The 21,044-nt window shown below is 43.7% G+C and overlaps 2 protein-coding genes across 2 annotated transcripts in view; one reads left to right on the plus strand and one right to left on the minus strand.

Annotated features, from left to right (window-relative positions):
* Positions 1 to 21,044, minus strand: part of LOC311087653 (uncharacterized protein) — a 415,151-nt gene that overhangs the window by 386,295 nt on the left and 7,812 nt on the right. The window lies entirely within an intron of this gene.
* On the plus strand, positions 11,232 to 18,626 carry LOC311087646 (uncharacterized protein). Its single transcript, XM_084121014.1, has 5 exons — positions 11,232 to 11,424; positions 16,073 to 16,195; positions 16,329 to 16,397; positions 16,754 to 16,850; positions 17,643 to 18,626. Exons 1-5 carry the CDS (start codon positions 11,419 to 11,421, stop codon positions 18,593 to 18,595), a joined length of 1,248 nt encoding a protein of 415 aa, XP_083977140.1. The 5' UTR covers positions 11,232 to 11,418; the 3' UTR covers positions 18,596 to 18,626.

Below are 21,044 nucleotides of genomic sequence, written 5' to 3' on the forward strand. Positions count from 1 at the left end.
TTTCTACATTTATTTATTCCTACATTTATTTATTTCTGTATTTCCACATTTCTACATTTATTTATTTCTGTATTTCCACATTTCTACATTTATTTATTTCTGTATTTCCACATTTCTACATTTATTTTTCCCTGCGCATGTATGCTAATTGACCTATGGCTAAGCCACGCCCCCTCCACTCACTCAGACAAACAGTCAACATTCGGTAACAGGCGCTATGGCAGCTGTCACAGTAGGAGACATTTCACAGGAGGCAATTGATGATTTTTTGGAGACAGAAAGATTATATATCATCTCGATGTCACCAAAAGGGCCTTAAATATGCATTGGAAGGTTATATTAATAATTTTATTGTTGAGAAGGTCGATAAGCTTCAGCTCCAGACAAAGATTTACAGTTCACAGTGTAAACGTTATAGTTTGGTGGTATTTCGCTTCAAACGCTCGCTTTATACGCGTCCTATTCGCTTTGGATTCAAAATGTTCAAGCGTCGAACTAGACGCGGATACGCGCGAATTTGACGCTCTATTCGTGCTTGGTGTGAGCGCAGAAGAACAGGCTGCGATGTCAGATTGCAATGCTGGAGTGTGTGTGTCAGAGAGCGGGCGCGATCGAACAGTGGAAACATAAAAACATACTCGATTTTGTTCATACAGGACATCATTAAAACTGCAAAGTGTTTAGCCTACTTATATTTGTGTAAAACACAACATTGTGCTTTTGTCAAACTGTAAACTCTTGTCAAACTGTAACCTACAACTGTCACCCAACCAAAATCACACACACACGCTGTTTAAAAGCCAAAATGACAAGAAAAAACATAAAAACGAATGAAAACTGACTAACTGCAATGCATTGCAATGGACGTGGAAGCAGAGAATGTCCTAGCTAGCTATGCGTACTGTGATTGGCTCATCGCGTTTGGGGGCGTGGCTTAGCCATAGGTAAATTAGCATACATGCGCAGGGAAAAATAAATGTAGAAATGTGGAAATACAGAAATAAATAAATGTAGAAATGTGGAAATACAGAAATAAATAAATGTAGAAATGTGGAAATACATAAATAAATAAATGTAGAAATGTGGAAATACATAAATAAATAAATATAGAAATACTTAAATATATAAATAAATGTATAAATACATAAATAAATACATATAGAAATGCATAAATACATAAATAAATACATGTAAAAATACAGAAATAGCCATTTATATTACCAAAATGTATTTATTTTCACTATTATTTCTGAATTTATTTATTTATTTCTACTTTTATTTATTTATTTATTTATTTTTCGTTCTGTCATTTTTAGTCCTTCATATTATTATACCGCCAGAATGTAAAATATTGCTTAACAACGCTAAGCGAGGACGGTTGAGTTTTAATAGATTATCAACTCCAGAAACAATACCAAAATGTGTTATTGTATGCTACTGTATGAAAGTGTCTTATACACTTCAATTTAATCGTTATCTCTGGAAAATATTCTTACTGTTGTCTCTAAACGAGCTGCCATCTTGCCAACAAAATCTCGTTCTGACATCTCGTGTGGTTCGGTGTGATTTGGACAACTTCAAGTTACGCCCCTTCAAGTTACGCCTCTCTCTTGCAGACCGCAGACAGACCCAACTCCAAGAATGAGCCAGGTCGTTCTCTCAGATCAAGTCATCTTGTTTTTCAATTAAACAGTAAGGTGTTATTACATTTTAAAGCAGATCCAATATGGCGTTATTTTCCTGTCAAATGTCGAGAGCGCATTATTGTAGCGCGAAAGTACATTAATATAATGCGCGAGCGCGAATCTCTCTGCTCGCGCGCGGAATATAAATGCGCGAGCGCGAATCTCTCTGCTGGCGCGCGGAATATAATGCGTCAGCGCGAATCTCTCTGTGCTGAGTGCGAATCTCTCTGCTCGCGCGCGAGAACTGGGCACGTGCTCTCAGATACACGTTGCTCTTGTAAGAATTTTCTCTGGGCTTGCTCAGAGAATATGCCTGCACTTAAAACGTGTCTTCGCTTAAAGTAAGCGTGTATGTGCTTAGACTTTGTCCCGTGCGTTCGCGCATGCCTAAGTACTCTTCTCTTCAATTTCTTTTTTTCTTTTTTTAATAAATGCCAAGGTATCAAAAATATAACTTACATAGCAAAAATGTACAAATTACATACAACGGAATAAAGAAAGCAAAGCAGCATATATATATATATATATATATATATATATAGGCTATAGCCTATATATATATATATATATATATATATATATATATATATATATATACATACATATAGCCTGTATATGCTCATAAAAAATAAAGAAACAGAACAGAAAGCTGTAATGAAATAAATAAAAAAGTTTGAAACAAGTTTATTGTCTTAAGAGCTTTAAGATTCTTAGATAACGAAATGCTTTGGATGTATTGTTGGACGTCTCTTCTAAAAACAATGAATAAGGGATTCTGCTGAGTGAATTTACTACGGTGAATGTGAAATTTTGCAAGGAACAATAATAGATTAATAATAAAATACTCATTAAATTTAGCTTTTTGTATATTAAAGAAACCAAACAGTACATCCTTAAAAAGCAAAGAGAAATCCGGAAGCAGAAAATTCAACCCAAAATAACTGTGTGTGAGGACAATCCCAGATCTATTATTGTTCCTTGCAAAATTTCAAATTAGTAAATTCACTCAGCAGAATCCCTTATTCATTGTTTTTAGAAGAGAGGTCCAACAATACATCCAAAGCATTTTGTTATCTAATAATCTTAAAGCTCTTAAGACAATAAACGTGTTTCAACTTTTTAATTTATTTCATTAAAGCTTTCTATTCTGGTCTGTGATTTTTTTTTTTTTTTATGAGCATATGTACAGGCTATATGAATGTATGTATATAGGCTATATATATATATATATATATATATATATATATATATATATATATATATATATATATATATATGCTGCTTTGCTTTCTTTATTCCGTTGTATGTAATTTGTACTTTTTTGCTATGTAAGTTATATTTTTGATACCTTGGCATTAATAAATAAAAAAATAAAGAAATTGAAGAGAAGAGTAGGACTTAGGCATGCGCGAACGCACGGGACACAGTCTAAGCACATACATGCTTACTTTAAGCAAAAAGGAGAGATTCGCGATTGTACTGAACACGTTTTAAGTGCAGGCATATTCTCTGAGCGAGCCCAGAGAAAATTCTTACAAGAGCAACGTTTATCTGAGAGCGCGTGCCCAGTTCTCGCGCGCAAGCAGAGAGATTCGCACTCGGCACATTATATTCCGTGCGCGAGCAGAGAGATTCGCGCTAGCGCATTTATATTCAGCGCGCGAGCAGAGAGATTCGCGCTCGCGCATTATATTAATGTACTTTCGCGCTACAATAATGCGCTCTCGACATTTGACTGGAAAATAACGCCATAATTCCAAGTGTTTTCTTTAATTCTTCGTACGTTTTACACGCATTATAAATACTCTACAAGCATGCACTACATGTCACGTGACTCTGACTGTGATTGATGAAGTGTCCGCTCTGATCCTCAACAGTTTCTGTTTTCACTTCACGATTAACATTTTCCTTTGTAATATTTCCCAGTTCTGCGTGATTATGTCCACGGATGTTTTGGAAGCTACAGTAAGTAGATTCGTTTGGCATTTTTTTTCATGTGAATTAAAATAACGCGCGGGCAGAGCTCACCTTGATTGTATTAGCTCGCTCATTTTGTGTGTTCAATAGTTCTCTTACGAGAGTTCTCTCGTACTGCGTTCGTAGAACGCTACGGGAAAAGTCTCTTTTCACGAAATACTGAAGCAAAATTATCCTTAATTTTCATATTTGTAAAACGCATTGCGGCAGTGCACAGCCATGGCGAGACGGCTCGCTCACTCATTGGCTGTTCTGCGGCAACTGCATGAGCCTATCGAGCGAGGGCTGATGCAACATCAGACCAATGAGAGTGCTTCGCGCGCTCCTCGTCACATCCCGCCGAAACGGGTGTGGCCATCCCCTATAAAAGGAGCTCGAGTAGGCTGATTCAACTGATTTTCATCTCTTCAGCGAAGCTCACGCATCGCTGGATCACGGAGAAGCAAGCGTCGTCGAGGCAAGCTTTTCAGCGGGACGAGCCCTTGAAGCCGCTGGCCTTCGCCGCCTTCTACTGCCGTACCTGCTGCGCTTTCCGGCGCTTCATATCCTTTATCTGCTCTGTTCTGTGTGTGTGTGTGCAGTGTTCCCCGAACACTCACCCCTAAAAGAGCCGCGTCTTTTTCAAGATGCCATCCTGTGGCTCGTGCCGAGCCCCGCTCACCGAGGGAGACCGCCATGTTATTTGCGTCTCCTGTCTGGGCGAAGATCACGCAGCGCTCGCGCTCGCTGACGGCGGCTGCCCTCACTGCGAGCTTTTGCCGATGGCGACTCTGCGGACTCGCCTGGCACAGTTCTCCGAGCCTGCGCCCCCCGCCGCGGTGCCGCGCCGTAAGAAGCGCCGCTCGCAGCGGGCCCCGGAACCCACCTCTTCCCGACAAAGCTCGCCGGCTCGCCCGCCAGCTTCACCGGCTTCCCCCGAAGCACTTCCTGATGCTCAGCGCCCGCAGTCTGCCGCCGCTTCATCTGAGGAAGTTGTTTCTGAAGTCGAGTCGGTCGAAAAGGATTCCTGCTCTCTGCTAGCTTCAGGCAGTGAAGACTGGGCGAGCTCTGCGGACCTCACGCCTCCTGCCCGAAAGCCGTCGGCTAGAGCTAGCATCGAGAGGGAGCTCATGCGAGTACTCGCGTTGGCCGCGGCGAGCCTCGGCCTCGAGTGGTCTGCACCGGAACTCCCCTCGCGCACCCGGCTTGATGGTAGCTTCCTCCCTGGTGAGCGCACTTCTCCTGTGTCTAAGCCCGCTCCGTTTCTTCCTGAGCTTCATGAAGAAGTGGCGAAGGCCTGGAATGCTCCCTTTTCTGCACGAACACGTTCGTCTGTATCCCCAGCATTTTCCTCCCTGGATAATGCTCAGGACCGAGGCTACCTCACTCTGCCGCCGGTGGAACAGGCGATAGCAGCCCACCTTTGCCCGCCCTCTGCTGGACGGCGGACTAAGCCAGCGCTGCCGTCAAAAGCCTGCCGCATGACGTCGTCGATGCTCGCGCGGATCTTCTCCGCCGCTGGGCAGGCGGCATCGGCTTTGCACACCATGGCCACGCTTCAGGTTTTCCAAGGCGATCTCCTCCGCAAACTGGACGAGATAGGACCTGAAGCTATCTGCATCGCGGACCTGAGAAGCGCGTCGGATCTTTCACTCCGCGCTACCAAGGCTGCAGCACAAGCCATGGGACGCTGTATGGCTTCCGCTACCGTAGCCGAGAGGCATTTGTGGCTGACGCTCACGGAGATGGCTGATGCAGAGCGCAACGCGTTCCTCGACGCCCCGCTATCCTCCGCTGGCCTTTTTGGATCTTCTCTCTCCGAGCTCGTGGAGAGATTTTCCGAAGCCCAAAAAGCGTCACAGGCGTTCAAGCACTTCCTGCCGAAGCGCCCCAGTTCTGCAGCGGGCCGTGAGAAACAGGCCCCTCGGAGCTCACAGCCTCAGCCCCCGCCTTCGGCCGCCTCCTCACAGCGACAGCAGCGCAGATCACGCCCTCGCTCTCGCTCTACCAGCCGCCGCCCCACTCACCGCGGGCCGCGACCAAGGGTTGTGTTGAAGCCGGAAGCCCCAAAGAAATCCTAGCACGCCTAGGAAAGCGCAGGTGTGTAAGCCCCGTTGCGACCGGGCCCTCACCAAAGCGCACCGCTGTCTCAGTCCCAGGAATTGCGACTGCTTCAGCGTTCTCAGCAGAGCACAAGCCCGCACAGCTGCCCGCTTGCCTGCACACAAAAGCCGTTTTTACGGCTACCCAGATAAATCCCGAAAAGAGTGTATTTTCTGGTGTCCCGGCCACGGCCGATGGTGCTATAAATGTAGCGTTGATGCCCACTTCTCTGTGCCCATCCCTACACACAAGCACAGCCCTGCACACAGGGCCCGTACTCATAAGATCGATGCAGTTCGGTCGCGCCCCAAACATAGTCAAAGTGCCCACTTCCCAGTGCCCACAAACGCTATGTCTGGCAAGCCACAGGCTCCCTGTAAAAACGGGACCTGTGCGCGCCCGCTCTGTTCAAGCAGACAGCGCGGCCAAAGCAGTAAACCAGTTCGGTCGCGCCCCAAACATAGTCAAAGTGCCCACTTCCCAGTGCCCACAAACGCTATGTCTGGCAAGCCACAGGCTCCCTGTAAAAACGGGACCTGCGCGCGCCCGCTCTGTTCAAGCAGACAGCGCGGCCAAAGCAGTAAACGTGCCCGGTCCCCGCCCACGTTCACTTGTAGGCTGCATGAGTCCCATGAGACCTTCTCAGACCTCCCCCGCTCAGATAAACACTGTAGCGCGGTCGAGGATGAGCGTTTTGCCCGCTGTATTACGCGCGCTCCCCGCCTCAAATGTCTCAGGCGTAACGCCTATGCTAGCGCACCCCGAAGCGCCGCCGTCGCACAGCGAACAGAGCGCGCTTCGCATCCAACCCCTAGCCGGCCATGCAGACGCATGGGCCGCGCTTCCAGGGGTTTCGGACTGGGTGCTAGACATTATAAAGAGAGGCTTCTCGCTACAGTTTTGTCGACGCCCTCCACGCTTCACAGCGCGCGTCGAAACTACGGTGAATTCAGAAGTAGCACACCTACTTCGCGCCGAAATATCAAAACTGTTGAGCAAAGGGGCGATACAACATGTATCCCAAGCTCAAAGCGAAGGGGGGCTATACAGCAGATACTTCCTAGTCCCCAAAAAGGACGGTGGTATCAGACCCATACTAGATCTAAGACGACTAAACAGAGCTTTAGTGAAACGCAGTTTCAAAATGCTCACGACCAGCAAAATCCTCGCGCACATTCGCCGAGACGACTGGTTTATGTCGATAGATCTAAAGGACGCGTATTTTCAAATACAGATAGCGTCACGCCACAGGCGATTCTTGAGATTCGCCTTCGAGGGTCGGGCATACCAGTATACAGTCCTGCCATTCGGCTTGTCCCTGGCACCCCGTACATTTACGAAGTGCATGGACGCAGCGCTCGCTCCCCTCAGACTCAGGGGCATGCGAGTGCTGAACTATTTGGACGACTGGCTGATCATAGCTCAATCACGATCTCAGCTCGTGGAGCACAGAACCATGTTACTCGATCACCTCGAGAATCTTGGTATCACGATCAATTGGACGAAGAGCTCCCTGAACCCCAGCCAAACTATATCGTTTCTGGGCATCGTTCTGGACTCTCGTTCTATGACGGTGCAGCTGTCGCAACAGCGCGCGCTGCGCATACAGCACGCAGCGAGGTCCTTCCGCTGCGGTGCGATTATCCCGCTCAAACGGTTTCAGAGGATGCTGGGCCTCATGGCCTCAGCATCATCAGTTCTCCAGCTGGGCCTGCTTCGCATGCGCCCTCTGCAGTTCTGGTTGAAAGCGCGAGTGCCACGCGGAGCGTGGGCACTCAGCCGATTGCGCCTCAAAGTCGATCAAGACTGCGCAGCAGCCCTGAGACCATGGGCGGCGGGCGATTGGTACCGTTCAGGTGTAAGCCTGGGGACTTCCTCGAGAGTGAAAGTGGTGTCTACGGACGCATCCACCTCGGGATGGGGAGCGCTGCTCGAGGGCAGGCCGTTCTTTGGCCTTTGGTCAGAACGAGAAAAGCTCCATCATATCAACTGCCTGGAAATGCTAGCAGTTCACAACGCGCTGACGCGTTTTTGTCCCCACATCAAGGACCAACACGTCGTAGTCCGCTCGGACAACACGGCCGTGGTGTCCTACATAAATCGCCAGGGCGGTCTCGGATCCAGTCCCCTTTTCAGGCTGGCCGAGCGCCTCCTAATATGGGCTCAGCGCAACCTGCGCTCGCTGAGAGCGGTGCATGTGCCCGGGACACTCAACCTGGGTCCAGACAGGCTGTCCAGGAACAACGTTCCCACGGGCGAATGGTCTCTACACCCACAAACAGTCCGGCTGTTGTGGCAGAGATTCGGCAGGGCGGAGGTGGACCTATTCGCGTCCCCAGAAAACGCTCATTGCCCCGTGTTCTTTTCGAAGAACGACAGCGCACTGTCCCACAAGTGGCCGCACTGCCCGCTATACGCGTTTCCCCCAGTCTCCCTCCTACCTCAGGTGCTGGAGCGAGTCAGGGAAGTGAAATGCCCAGTACTGCTTATAGCACCGTTCTGGGACAACCAAGCCTGGTTTCCAGTCCTGATGCAGTTAGCAGACTCCGCTCCATGGCCAGTGCCATTGAGGAGAGATCTCCTCTCGCAGGCCAGGGGCTCGATTTGGCACCCACACCCAGAGCTGTGGTCCCTTCATGCGTGGACGCTCAACGGTTACCCGTTAGTCTCACGGAGGGAGTGCTGAACACCATCACTCAGGCTAGAGCGCCTTCCACCAGGCGGCTTTATGCCTCGAAGTGGTCGGTTTTCTCCAGCTGGTGTACAGCTCGGGGCCTGTCACCCCTCGATTGTGAGGTGACGGAGGTTCTCTCCTTCCTACAAGAGCTGTTGGACAAGGGCAGATCCCCTTCCACGCTCAAAGTCTATGTGGCGGCTATCGCAGCGTGCTCGACAGCAACGCCAGGCCAGTCACTGGGAAGGAACGATTTAGTCATCCGCTTCCTCAGGGGAGCTAGGAGGCTGAATCCCCCCAGACCTCCCTCAGTCCCGGTGTGGGACCTTTCTACGGTCTTGGCAGCCATGAAAGGTCCCCCCTTTGAGCCTATCCAATCTGTCAGCCTCAAACATCTGTCTTTCAAAACGGTGTTTTTGATGGCCCTCGCTTCGGTGAAGCGCATAGGCGATCTGCACGCGCTCTCTGTGAGTCCAACGTGCTTGGAGTTTGGGCCCAATGACTCCAAAGTCATACTCAAACCTAGGCACGGCTACGTGCCGAAATCCCTCAACACTCCGTTTAGGGCTCAGGTTATTTCCCTGTCTGCCCTGCCGGGATCAAACGAGGAAGGGGACTCGAGCTGTCTTTGCCCCGTTAGGGCTTTAAGAGCTTATGTGTCCCGCTCCGCTGCCTTCAGACAGACGGAGCAGCTCTTTGTCTCGTTCAGTGGACGTTCCAAGGGAACGGCTGTTTCGAAACAGAGCCTGTCCAGGTGGGTGGTTGACGCCATAACAATGGCTTATACCACCAAGGGCCTTCAGTGCCCCTTGGGCATTAGAGCGCATTCCACGAGAGGCGTTGCCTCATCGTGGGCCTGGTCTAGCGGGATTTCCTTACAGGAAATATGTACGGCGGCGGGCTGGGCCTCGCCGTCTACATTCATAAGGTTCTACAACCTAGAAGTTCCCGCCTTGCAGGCCAGGTTGTTTTCGGTTTAGCCGAATCAGCTGTCTAACCAGGACACTGATTTCGCAGGCGCACAACGCCACCGAAGACTTCACCGCACTTGCAAGCCAAGTATTTTCGGTGTATTCGAGTCAGCTGTCTAAACACGGCACTGATATCGTAGACGCACAGCGCCGCCGAAGTTTTCTGGGCAGAATTGTGTAAGACCCATGTTTTTCCCACATTAGCCAGGCTCCCTCCTGCCTATGTGATGTTATATCGCGTCTAGAACGCACCTATTTGGGCGAAAGTGTGTAAGTCCCACATTTCCCACATCAGCCAGGCTCTCCCTGCCTATGTGACGTTGTATCGCGCTTAAGGGCGCATCCATTTGGGCGAAATTACGTAAGACCCACATTTCCCACATTAGCCAGGCCTCCCCCTGCCTATGTGATGTTATATCGCGTCTTAGGACGCAGCTATCTGAGGGTGGTTGTCCCCCCCCCCCCCCCCTCCAGACTCTCCGAAGTCTACCGGGTGATTATGCACTGTATACCTGGACTAGCTTCCAGTGGTCGGTGTTTTCTCATCCCAGCACGCACGGCGTCTTGCAAGTGGTTCCCGTAGCGTTCTACGAACGCAGTACGAGAGAACTCTCGTAAGAGAACGTACTCGGTTACTAACGTAACCTCGGTTCTCTCTAGAAGAGGGAACGAGTACTGCGTTCCCTGCCGTGCGCGCGGTTCGCTCTGGTTCGCTTCGGCGATGAAAACCAGTTGAATCAGCCTACTCGAGCTCCTTTTATAGGGGATGGCCACACCCGTTTCGGCGGGATGTGACGAGGAGCGCGCGAAGCACTCTCATTGGTCTGATGTTGCATCAGCCCTCGCTCGATAGGCTCATGCAGTTGCCGCAGAACAGCCAATGAGTGAGCGAGCCGTCTCGCCATGGCTGTGCACTGCCGCAATGCGTTTTACAAATATGAAAATTAAGGATAATTTTGCTTCAGTATTTCGTGAAAAGAGACTTTTCCCGTAGCGTTCTACGAACGCAGTACTCGTTCCCTCTTCTAGAGAGAACCGAGGTTACGTTAGTAACCGAGTACGTTTTTAGTCCTCTTGTTGCATTCTAGCACTGTTGGGTAACACATGAAACATTAAAACTATACTGACATACACACACTGTACAACTGACAAACCACACTGTAAGACGAAAGCCATTATATTATGAAGGAAGATTTGAACTGAAAGCATGAGGACTGTGTTTTTGTATTTTTCATAAACGTCTAGTTTTCATATTGTATTGTAATTTTATACAGTTTATTAATTACAATTTCTGTTGGCCAAAGCAATGCTTTAAGATGACTTATTCCCATTTTCTGCTGTTTAATGAGTTTTATGTTTTTATAATCGTTTTACAGCTGAAATTCTGCTGACAAGGCAAGTGTATATTTTTATAGCACATTTCATACACTGGCAATTCAAAGTGCTTTACACAGAAAGGAATTAAAATAATCACAAAATAAAAGCAAGGAAAATTAAAACAGTTATAAAAGAAATTAAAAGAGATGAATGATAGAGTTATAAAATGAATTAAAAGAATAAAAAGATGATATACTGTAGATAAACTTCTCATCTGGCAAACACCGGTGTATCATATTTTTTACAACTCCCAGTTTTACTCTGAGATTTTCCCATTACACTGACAGGCCATTAAACAGCCTATAATATAGTTTTAATACAGATATGTTTTAAAATGGCGATCATACCATCAAAAAAATAAATTGGGGAAAAAATAAACCCTTACTGAGAAAAATAATAGGCCATTATCACGCTGATACGTAGTACTTCCGCATTCAGTAATCTTTGTGCACTGCCACTTCCGGTGAATCACTCATCACTCTGGCGAACCCACAATGGACGACCCATAAGTTTAGTTATACTGCATCCCTGGTAAATTTACCCAAAATAACTTTTTCTGACGTACATCGACTAACTGAACAACATTCCATCACAGCCCGCTCCAAAGTGGACAAGGGATACAGTTTCTTTTTCGAGAACTTCATCTACGATTATGAAGGTGAGTGGCTAACGTTACTAGCTAGCTAACATAACATTGCATTAGTAACGTTAGGTTAGCTTATCCTAACGTCAGTTTGGCGTCAGCTCAGATGTTCGTATGGTTATAAGATGTTTAACCTACGTCAAACACAACTAAAGTAAGATTATTCACATTTAAATGAGTCTGAGTCAATACTACAGAGTCCGGGAAGTCATCACAATCCGGTGTTACAATATATTCAGTTCCTGAAATATTTGGTTCCAATGGGTGGAGCTATCATGAATATTCACGAGACCATTAGCGAGTGGAACAGAAATTATTAGCGTGAGCGCCTCAGATCGCGTCCTAAACTATAACTATTCGTTTCTGAGATTAAGCTTTTTAAATGTCTATTATTGTATGTTTAAATAAATATTTACAGATATATTCTTGTGTTTTGATTCTGTCTCCCAAAGCTGTCTGTAGGTTATTATTGAAATAGCTTTTATATGATATATGATAACTCAAGACAACATACGAACTTGGAGTTGCATGTTGTTGGAAGCTTTGTATGTTGCTTTACGCTTAACTGAAAATCTTTTTGATACACAACTTTCAAAGGTTATCATAAATGTTAGGCTTCAGTTGCTTTAACAGTTGTTTTCTCTAGCAATGCTTTAGAACGTTGGTCAAATTAAGTGATAATTATTTCAATTGTATTGATGTATACATAGCAAGGTCCAGCTAAAGTAATGTTATACTCAGTTTGTGCAATTTGTCGTTTTGAATGTACCATTCCAAAGGTAAGTGCACCTAATTGTAATAAAACAGAGACAAAACTCTAGCAAATTGATTCATTTAATTTTGTTTTTTATTTGACACTGCCAAATTTCATATTTTCTTTCATTGATATCATGCATGGGAGTGCAAAATTAAGGGTGTTTACATCTAGGGCAAATAAAAACCTCACTGTATAATATAGTATAAGACCTCATCTAAAAGTAGTATGTTTTGATCATAAAGAGACAGAGAAATCACTAAGTGTTACTTAACTCACCTCTCATTGTATAGGTCTGTGCCCTTCTAAGGACATATTTTTCTTTTTTTTTAGAAACACCATGAGGAACCTTTCCAGATTCTTTAAATTCATACAAGGTTTTAAACATTTCCTTATCTATATTGACAGCCAAAATGACAAATTCAACAAAGATGGGTAGGTTTATTTACATGAATTGTGGTTAAGACTCGTTATTCTAAAACATCACCATAACTAATTGGATGATGAATGCTTTGCAAACTATATGTAATGAACCAATTATTTATTGGCCAAAGCTGTACAATAGTAAATTGCACCGAAATAGAGATCAGAAAAGAAGTTTCTCAGGTGTGGTGGGATATGGACATATAATTAAAAATTATTCTCATTTAAAGAATATAATACATATAATTTTTATAATATAAAACATCATGCATAAAGTTATCTACCTATCCTAAATACATATACATATATACATGTTTAGTGTTTCAGATGTGCTTTCCCCCATCATGTTTGTGGATGATACAACCCTTGTTCTTTCACATTTACATTTTAGTACGTTAATGAGCAATGCAAATGTTGGCTTAGTTGCTTACACTGCTTGGTTCACGTTAAATAAATTATCTTTAAATATTAAGAAATGTAATTTTGTTATTTTCAGTGGCAAAAAAACATACAACAAAGAACTAGCGCAAATTAGAATTGGGCCTGTTGAGATGCTTCAGTTAACAACAACAACAACATTTTTAGGAGTTATTATTGATGAAGGTTTGAGTTGGAGAGGACACATAGACTATGTTTGTGGCAAAATTAACAAGTCAATTGGCATAATAAGGAGGATTAGTCATCTTGTTACTCCAAAATGTCTCCGTACCCTATATTACAGTTTAATCTATCCGTATTTGTCTTATTCTAACATGGTGTGGAGGAGCACATTTCCTACAAAGCTACATAAAATTTGAATTCTCCAGAAACGGTTTGTCAGGATAGCGACTCGTTCAGGTTCCCACACATCTTCAGCTATGTTATTTAAGAAACTGCAGATTTTTTCAATTTTTGACATTAACACCTTCCAAATATGTGTTTTCATGTACACATTATTTTCATCGGAAGGAAAGATTCCTGGTCAGTTCATGTTATACTTTAAAGCTAACTCAGCTGTTCATGCCCATAATACCAGGCAGGTAATGGATCTCCATCCTCCAAACTTTACCACATGTAGAGGCCAATTTTCAATAAGATTTAAAGGTACACAGATGGAATAGATTTTCTCATGTGGCGAGACAATGCACCTCAGTAGAGAGTTTTAAAAGAGTTTTAAGAGGTCTGCTGATGAACTAGTTTGTGCACTTGGTTGTTTCTATATTTTTTTGTATTTTTATTTTACTGAGAAGTGCTTGCTGTTTTATCACCAGTATTATCATGACATATATATCTTTTTTTTTCTTTTTTTCTTTTATTAATGTTTGTATGAGTTGTAATATATTGTGTTTGCATTCTTTGGTTATTTTTTATCTTTCTTTGGTGGAGGCTTTAGATAAGCCATACTGGCTTTTTGCCTTCTCCGGCACTGCATCAGTTTGTCCTTGGTGTTGTACTTCCTTTAATTTGTGCAAATAAATTAATAAAAAAAATATACATACATAAAATTGATAAACAAAAAAATTTTCCTCAACATATTTCTGTGTAAAAATGATTGAGTTTTTTTTAAAGCAGTCACTCATTAACTCGAAATTACTTTTATAGTAAGATACAGTGTCTTAAAATGACATATTTTATTCATATTCATCTGTAAAAACGTGAATGTTAGACAAGAGAAAAACATGGGATCAAGGACAAAATTAATACAGCAGGACTAAAAAAATATTTACTATATTATTCAAATATGTATTTATGAATATACCTTTCCTTAATATTTCGGTAGCCTATACCCATGCCTTCTACACCCGTGTGTTGTTGTGTTCACTTGTTTACAAAAAGATTTCATAAGATAAGAATGATAACATTACTAAACTGATAAGATGTAGGCCTAATTTTTATGATTAGCCTAATGGTTAGTCATTATTATCAATTAATTTGACCAACGTTCTAAAGCATTGTTCTAAAGCATTGCTAGAGAAAACACCTGTTAATGCATCTGAAGCTTAACATATGATAACCTTTGATAAAGTAAAAGTTGTGTATCAAAAATATTTCCAGTTGAGTGTAAAGCAACATCCAAAGCATGCAACATGCAACTCCAAGTTTGTATGTTGTCTTGAGCTATTAGCCTATAATTTAAAGGCTTTTTTAATAATATGCAGACAACTTTGGGAGACAGAATAAAGACACAAGAATATATTTGTAAATATTTATTTGAACAGCAATCACACACCTTTAAAAATCCTAATCTCAGTCATTCATGAGAAACGAACAGTTCTATCAAATGTAAAAGAAAATTGGAGAAATATACCTTTATTGTAGGTCTTGCAACGCTTCAGGATCAGTCTGTAATATTTCAGGTAAACTCAGAGTACTGAAACACATGCTACAAAACGATTCATTATTTATAAAATATATACGAGTAGTTTAAGCTTATCTTCGTTCAACTTTATTACCTGTTTGAAATAAATAATCCATAAAACAAAACGCGATCTGAGGCGCTCACGCTAATAATTTCTGTTCCACTCGCTTGTATTTGTCGCCCCGCCCACGCTAATGGTCTCGTGAATATTCATGATAGCTCCACCCATTGGAACCAAATATTTCAGGAACTGAATATATTGTAACACCTGTTCCCCCGTGGACACGGTTTATGAATTTGTGCGTACAGATTTCAAAAACTGAAGGCACGGTTTACAAAATCTGAGAGCGCGGATTATAAACTCGTGGGTACGGTTTATTAATCCGTGGGCACGATCATTTGTTAAACCGAGGTAACAGTGAGAATTCGTGAGTACGGTTTATAAACTGAGAGAAAAAATTGCAAAACCATCGCCACGGATTGTTTTTTTCTCTCCGACAGGTGACTTCCCGGGCTCCGTACTATTCACCCATTTCATTTGTATTCTGATAGGAAGAAAGAAGAATCCACAGTATATGCATTAATTATAGTTTTGTCTACCAGTGTCCAACATCATTGGCAGGGCGGTGGTTGTCAGGTCTAGGTGTTACAGGTCGATGAGGAAGAGAGAACAGCCCCATTATTTGAAGGTTTTTTTAGGAAGCTAAGGCATAATGACAAGAAGTTTAACCCCTTCCACTGTTGCCTGTTTACATTAAGTCAGTCAACAGCCATGTGCAATAAATTGCTATACCTTTGTGACATACTACGGAATGCAAATATCAATATCATGATAATGTGACTTTGCATTTAAATTCTTTAATATCCTGTTTGTTGAATCCAACATGTTAATGGTGTAAGGGGTTAACTAACTCTACTGCGGTTGCAGATTTCCTAGAATTTTTTGTTAATTGAAATGCTCTTTCTTAAATAACTATATTATTCGCAACAAGATTTTCATTTTAGTTTTTACTCTACTGCGGTTGCAGATTTCCTAGAATTTTTTGTTAATTGAAATGCTCTTTCTTAAATAACTATATTATTCACAACAAGATTTTCATTTTAGTACTTTATCAACTAAAATTATTAGTGTTGTGTCTTTAATGTAGATTGTTTTCCAAGCTGATGCAGCCGAACTTCAAGAAACCTCATGCAGCTGTACAGCAGGCAAGGTTCTGTGCAACCATCTAGTGGCCTTGTTGTTCCAGAGTGCCCATTACAGCATGTTGCAGGTGAGGGCTGTGGTCTGGAATAATGTTTACATGGGCAGGTTGATTGGAGTGACACTGGTTCTAGAGGTCTACCTTTGATTGTTAACAAGCACATCCTCAATCCCGGTTTGCTGTTCTATCTCTTGTTCTGCAGTTGAGAGCTGTACCACCACCTGTGGCCTGCACAAGCTCTCTGCAAACATGGCATCGACCAAGGACAAAGGTAAGATTGTAGCTGCGCATTGCTGCACCGCATTGAATAGACTTCCAGTCTATTTTTCAGCTGTGGCATGAGCTGCTCCGCGTGCCACCCTTCGCTCCGCGAGCAGTGTGTCCCAAACGTTACACCTGGGACACACTTTTCGTGGAGCGAAGCATGGTGCGCGCGGCGGCTGAAAAATAGACTGGAAGTCTAAAGCGGTGCAGTGCGAGGGGCTGCGCAGCTGTACGTCTGGCTACATTAACATGGGGGTGAATTGGAAGCGTTGCCACTCCACGTGGCTACCGTGAGCAGTGTGTTTACACCATTACAAGCAAGATACTATTACAATCATGGCTACTTGTTTATATCATTCCCAGGGTATCCATGCAGAGCCGGTTCAGGACTTGGTTGTTAGGAGACCAAAGCCATCTGCCAGGAGTGTATGCAAATCAACACTCTATCAAGCATACACAGGTAATGTTACTACTGTAACTAATATCATACTGTTGGCTGCCGTATAATACATAATTGTATCTTGCCACTTTTATACACATAGATTATGTAGCAAATATAACACTGCAGTGAGCAATTCTCCAGAAAAACTCTTAACATCAGAATTGAAAACCAAAACAAGCTTAGGGCTGGGTACCGACCGAATTGCCTCGATACTATCGAGTATCGAAAAATTACTTGTATTTCGGTACCAGATTTCGATACCTAAGTGAAGAGATACCTTGTTGATCACTCTGACAGTGTTTATATTGCAATAATGACCTACTGAATGTACACTGCCGTTCAAAAATGTGTTGGTTGTCTGAATTTTTTTTCAGTAAGGATGCATTAAAGTGATCTCAAGTCATCTTCATTTATATAGCGCTTTTAACAATGTAGATTGTTTCAAAGCAGCTTTACAGAGATAAACGTATAATTTAAGGTAACAGAGATTGTTTTGGCTTTGTAGCGGTTCTTTAAAGTTATTTTCGAGCTAAAGTTAGTTTTGATTGATTCGCTTCCATCGCAACAATCATTTGTTATTAAATTAGGGGCCGCTAAGACGACACCATTTTCTCTACATACTTTAAACGCGAACCTGTGAGAAACGCTGATGGCGTTCACATGCACATCAAGAATTAATTCTATAGTTATGTGCGTTTGAATATATGTGCGCAGGTTTGTAATTCCCTACAGACCAAGTCTAAACAAAGTACAAGCTGCAAGAGATGTGTAGATAATTTAACTCTTACTGTTTTTAATTTTACGTTTCAGGATCCCTCCCTGACCCGCAAGTGTTGTCTCTTGGGAAAGGACTGAAAAACCTCAGGCCGCAACCACTAATATCCTCAGTGCTGCTTGGCTTGTCTCAACTCTCCATGGTCGACTCCAGGTTCGGACCTGTGCCGCGAGGTTCACCCCTGTCCTACCAGTGTCCTCCTGTGGTCAAACGCGGAAATTATGTCCAACACCCAGATACACCAACATTCCCTAAACTGCCTTTAGAGGGGTCAACATTTCCCACTACTTTTCCAAACTTTGACCCAAACTCCCAACAGTTTCTCCATTTGGACAGCTTAACTGTGACGCACGAGATGGCAGCTGAGAGAGAAGAGCAGACACGTGAACAGTCTGAGTGCCCATTATGGCAAGCCTTACGCAAGCCTAGAGTGACAGCTAGTAGGTTCTATGAGGTTAGCCATGTGAAAGGGCCATCTTCTGGCCAGACCCTGGCAGGGCGGATACTTAAGGGAGTAGGCCAAACTCCCGCCATGAAGAGGGGCCTTGAACGCGAGCCACAGGTGCTGGAACAATATTCAAAACATTTTAATGTAAATGTCTCACGCTGTGGATTTGTTATCCATCCTGATGCTCCTCACCTCGGGGCTAGCCCCGATGCAAGGGTATATGACCCTAGTGCAGTTCCCTGTTTTGGGCTTGCTGAAGTTAAATGCCCAGACATCTCTAACATTTCTGAGGCAGGACATGTAAAAATGGTGAATGGTCAGGCAAAACTGAAGCAGAATCATAAATACCACTGGCAGGTTCAAGGTCAATTGGCAGTAACTGGATTGAGTTGGTGCGATTTTATAACAGACACTGAGGGAGACTTCACCGTTGAAAGAGTCTGGAGGGATGATGAAATGATCAAAGAGATGAAAAAGAAGGTGGACCTGTACTTCTTTGGTACATATATGAATGTGTATCTTCAACAGAAAGTGAAATGAACTGAATGAATAAAGGATTTTATTAATTACCTTTTTCTGAGTACATTATTTACAACATTATTATATATTTACATCATTTTGAATACTTTCAGGACAGACTGACCTGAATTGATTATAGATGAATGACTTCTTATTCAATTATATACATCTTGTTCAATTATATACATCTCGTTCAATATATACAATGTTTTCAGTATACAGTTAAATGCATGTGATCGGGGGAAACACTATTCAACAGGGATGTAGCCTTTTAAATCAAGTGGTCCCTGGAAGTTGGTCATCACACAGCAGACGGTCCACAGCTGGTTGACTGTCCCAGACAAGGTTAGAGGGACAGTGTGTTGCCAGATGCGGTATTCCTTGACTCTGCGTATTGCTCTTTCCACGAGGATTCGAAGTCGGGCGATTGCTTGTGTTTTTAGAGCATCCTCTTTGGTGAACTGCGCTGTGGTTAGAGATGAAATAAGTTAATTCTATTAATTCTATTAATTCAGTGAGTGCCTCAGCACTTTATAAACATTTGTCTGCACATCTTAATGATTATCATTTTGGTCACAGTTTTAATTTGAAATGTTCATTCTTTTCATGCCTACCTGTCATCTTGAAGTGTGGTATAATCAGCGTTGCCCCACGGTCAGCTAGCAGCTTCTCGATGGTGAAACCCTTGTCTGCCATGCAGCCATCTCCTGGCTCCAGTAAGTCGAGCAGTCCACTTCGTTCAGTCAGCTCTCGGTCAGAGATGGAGCCGGTGAAGAGACTTGACACAAAAGTCACAGCACTACATGGGGCAATTCCAATTAATCCCTTCAAGGTTGTCGTGTTTTTGTACGATGAGAAAACCTCTGACTGGAGAGTGAGGGATGATGGATTCTGGCATCGCACCTCGGTGCAGTCGATGATTACCCGAACATCTGGACTGTACTGCACAAATTTGCTTGGCATGGTGTTCTTGACTTGCTGTTTACTCATCCAGATGGGAAGGGAGCCAAGGAGCAGGTAAAGGTAGTTGGCCCACGTTATAACAACACGGGAGACAGTGGACACACTGACCTGAAACATGTCAGCCAGCACCTTCTCTTGCAGGCCTGCAGCAACTCGGCAGCAGAAAAGAAAAAACTCATCAACCAGTTGCAGTCTACGCATTGGACTGGGAGAAAGGGGTTCAAATGTCTGTCCCTTTTTCTGAGCTTTCGACCAATAAACCACCATGGAGGCAGATGGTTGAATAGCCTCCCAGAAGTCACAAAAAACATATCTTGAAGTGAATCTTGTGTAAAAAAGGATGTCCTTGTCTGAGACACAAAATCGGTGAAAAAGCACTTGACTCACTTTCAGCTGTGACAGCTCTGTTGTCAGCTCCTTGACTTCGTCTTCCAATTGCTGTATGCGTGCAGCAGCAGCATCCAGTGCACCTGTATGAGATGAGAATGAGAGAAAAAAAATATTTATTTTGTCTTTGACTTGCATATTGGAAGTAGTTTGGACCTCTAAAGCAACATGAAATAGCTTTTTATAGCTCAATATTCACTTTTACGTTTAACCCTTGTGTGGTGTTCATATTTTTGTTATTCAGCCAGTGTTCGTGGGTCTGGTGGACCCACTTAATGTTTGGGTTTTTAATTCAACATAATTTTATGTTAAAATACTCAACAGATGTTTACTTCATCCCAATTACAAGCAATATAAACTGCATATATGGTTAATATTTTCTCTTTACCTTTGTTAGATCACATTTAAGAATTAAAACTCTGTGCGGGAACGGCAGGGAAACACAAAACTCACTCTTGCACTCACACTTACACACACACTCTCATTCGCGCGCGCACACACACACACACTCGCTTGGATATGTGGTTTACGGGGACTTTCCATAGGCGTTATGATTTTTCTAATGTACAAACTGTATAATCTACCCCCCTACACTAACCCTACCCCTAAACCTACCAATCACAGAAAACTTTTTGGCCTTTTTTGAATTTCAAAAAACACCATTTAGTATGTTTTTTTAAGCCGTTTGGTTTATGAGGACACAGATGTCCTCATAAACCACATTTCAGAACACAAGCAAGGCGGCAAACAATGACATACCTGGTTTAGGAGCAGAACCATAATCATGTTCAGTCATCACCACCGCAGCTGCGACCTCCTCCATCGCCTCTTCCTCACATGGCAGGGACTGCTCCAGAGGAAGGGCTGGGCAAACGTCATGGCCTAAATTGATGAGTGTCTCTCGTGTCCCACTGGAGGTGTTTCGGGTCACAGATCTCCGTCTCCTCCTCTCTAAGATGGGCAAGAGTAAAGCGGGCCTGAAGAAGGTCCTGCTGAAGAGAGTCTCCGATCTCCTGCTGAACGAGTGCAGTCCTGAGCTCCTGTCGCTCGTCCGAGAGCTTCACACACTCCGACAGGCTTCCAGAGACTCCCGGATCTCCAAGCCCAGTCCGGTCCACAT

The sequence above is a fragment of the Abramis brama genome (assembly GCF_963993115.1).
Source record: "Abramis brama genome assembly, chromosome: 7".
Lineage (NCBI taxonomy): Eukaryota > Metazoa > Chordata > Actinopteri > Cypriniformes > Leuciscidae > Abramis > Abramis brama.

Excerpts from the sequence above, each read along its gene's own strand:
- LOC311087646 (XM_084121014.1), top strand. Across the intron at positions 16,196-16,328 it reads CCCATTACAGCATGTTGCAG|TTGAGAGCTGTACCACCACC; the intron begins GTGAGGGCTGTG and ends CTTGTTCTGCAG. Across the intron at positions 16,398-16,753 it reads GGCATCGACCAAGGACAAAG|GGTATCCATGCAGAGCCGGT; the intron begins GTAAGATTGTAG and ends TATCATTCCCAG.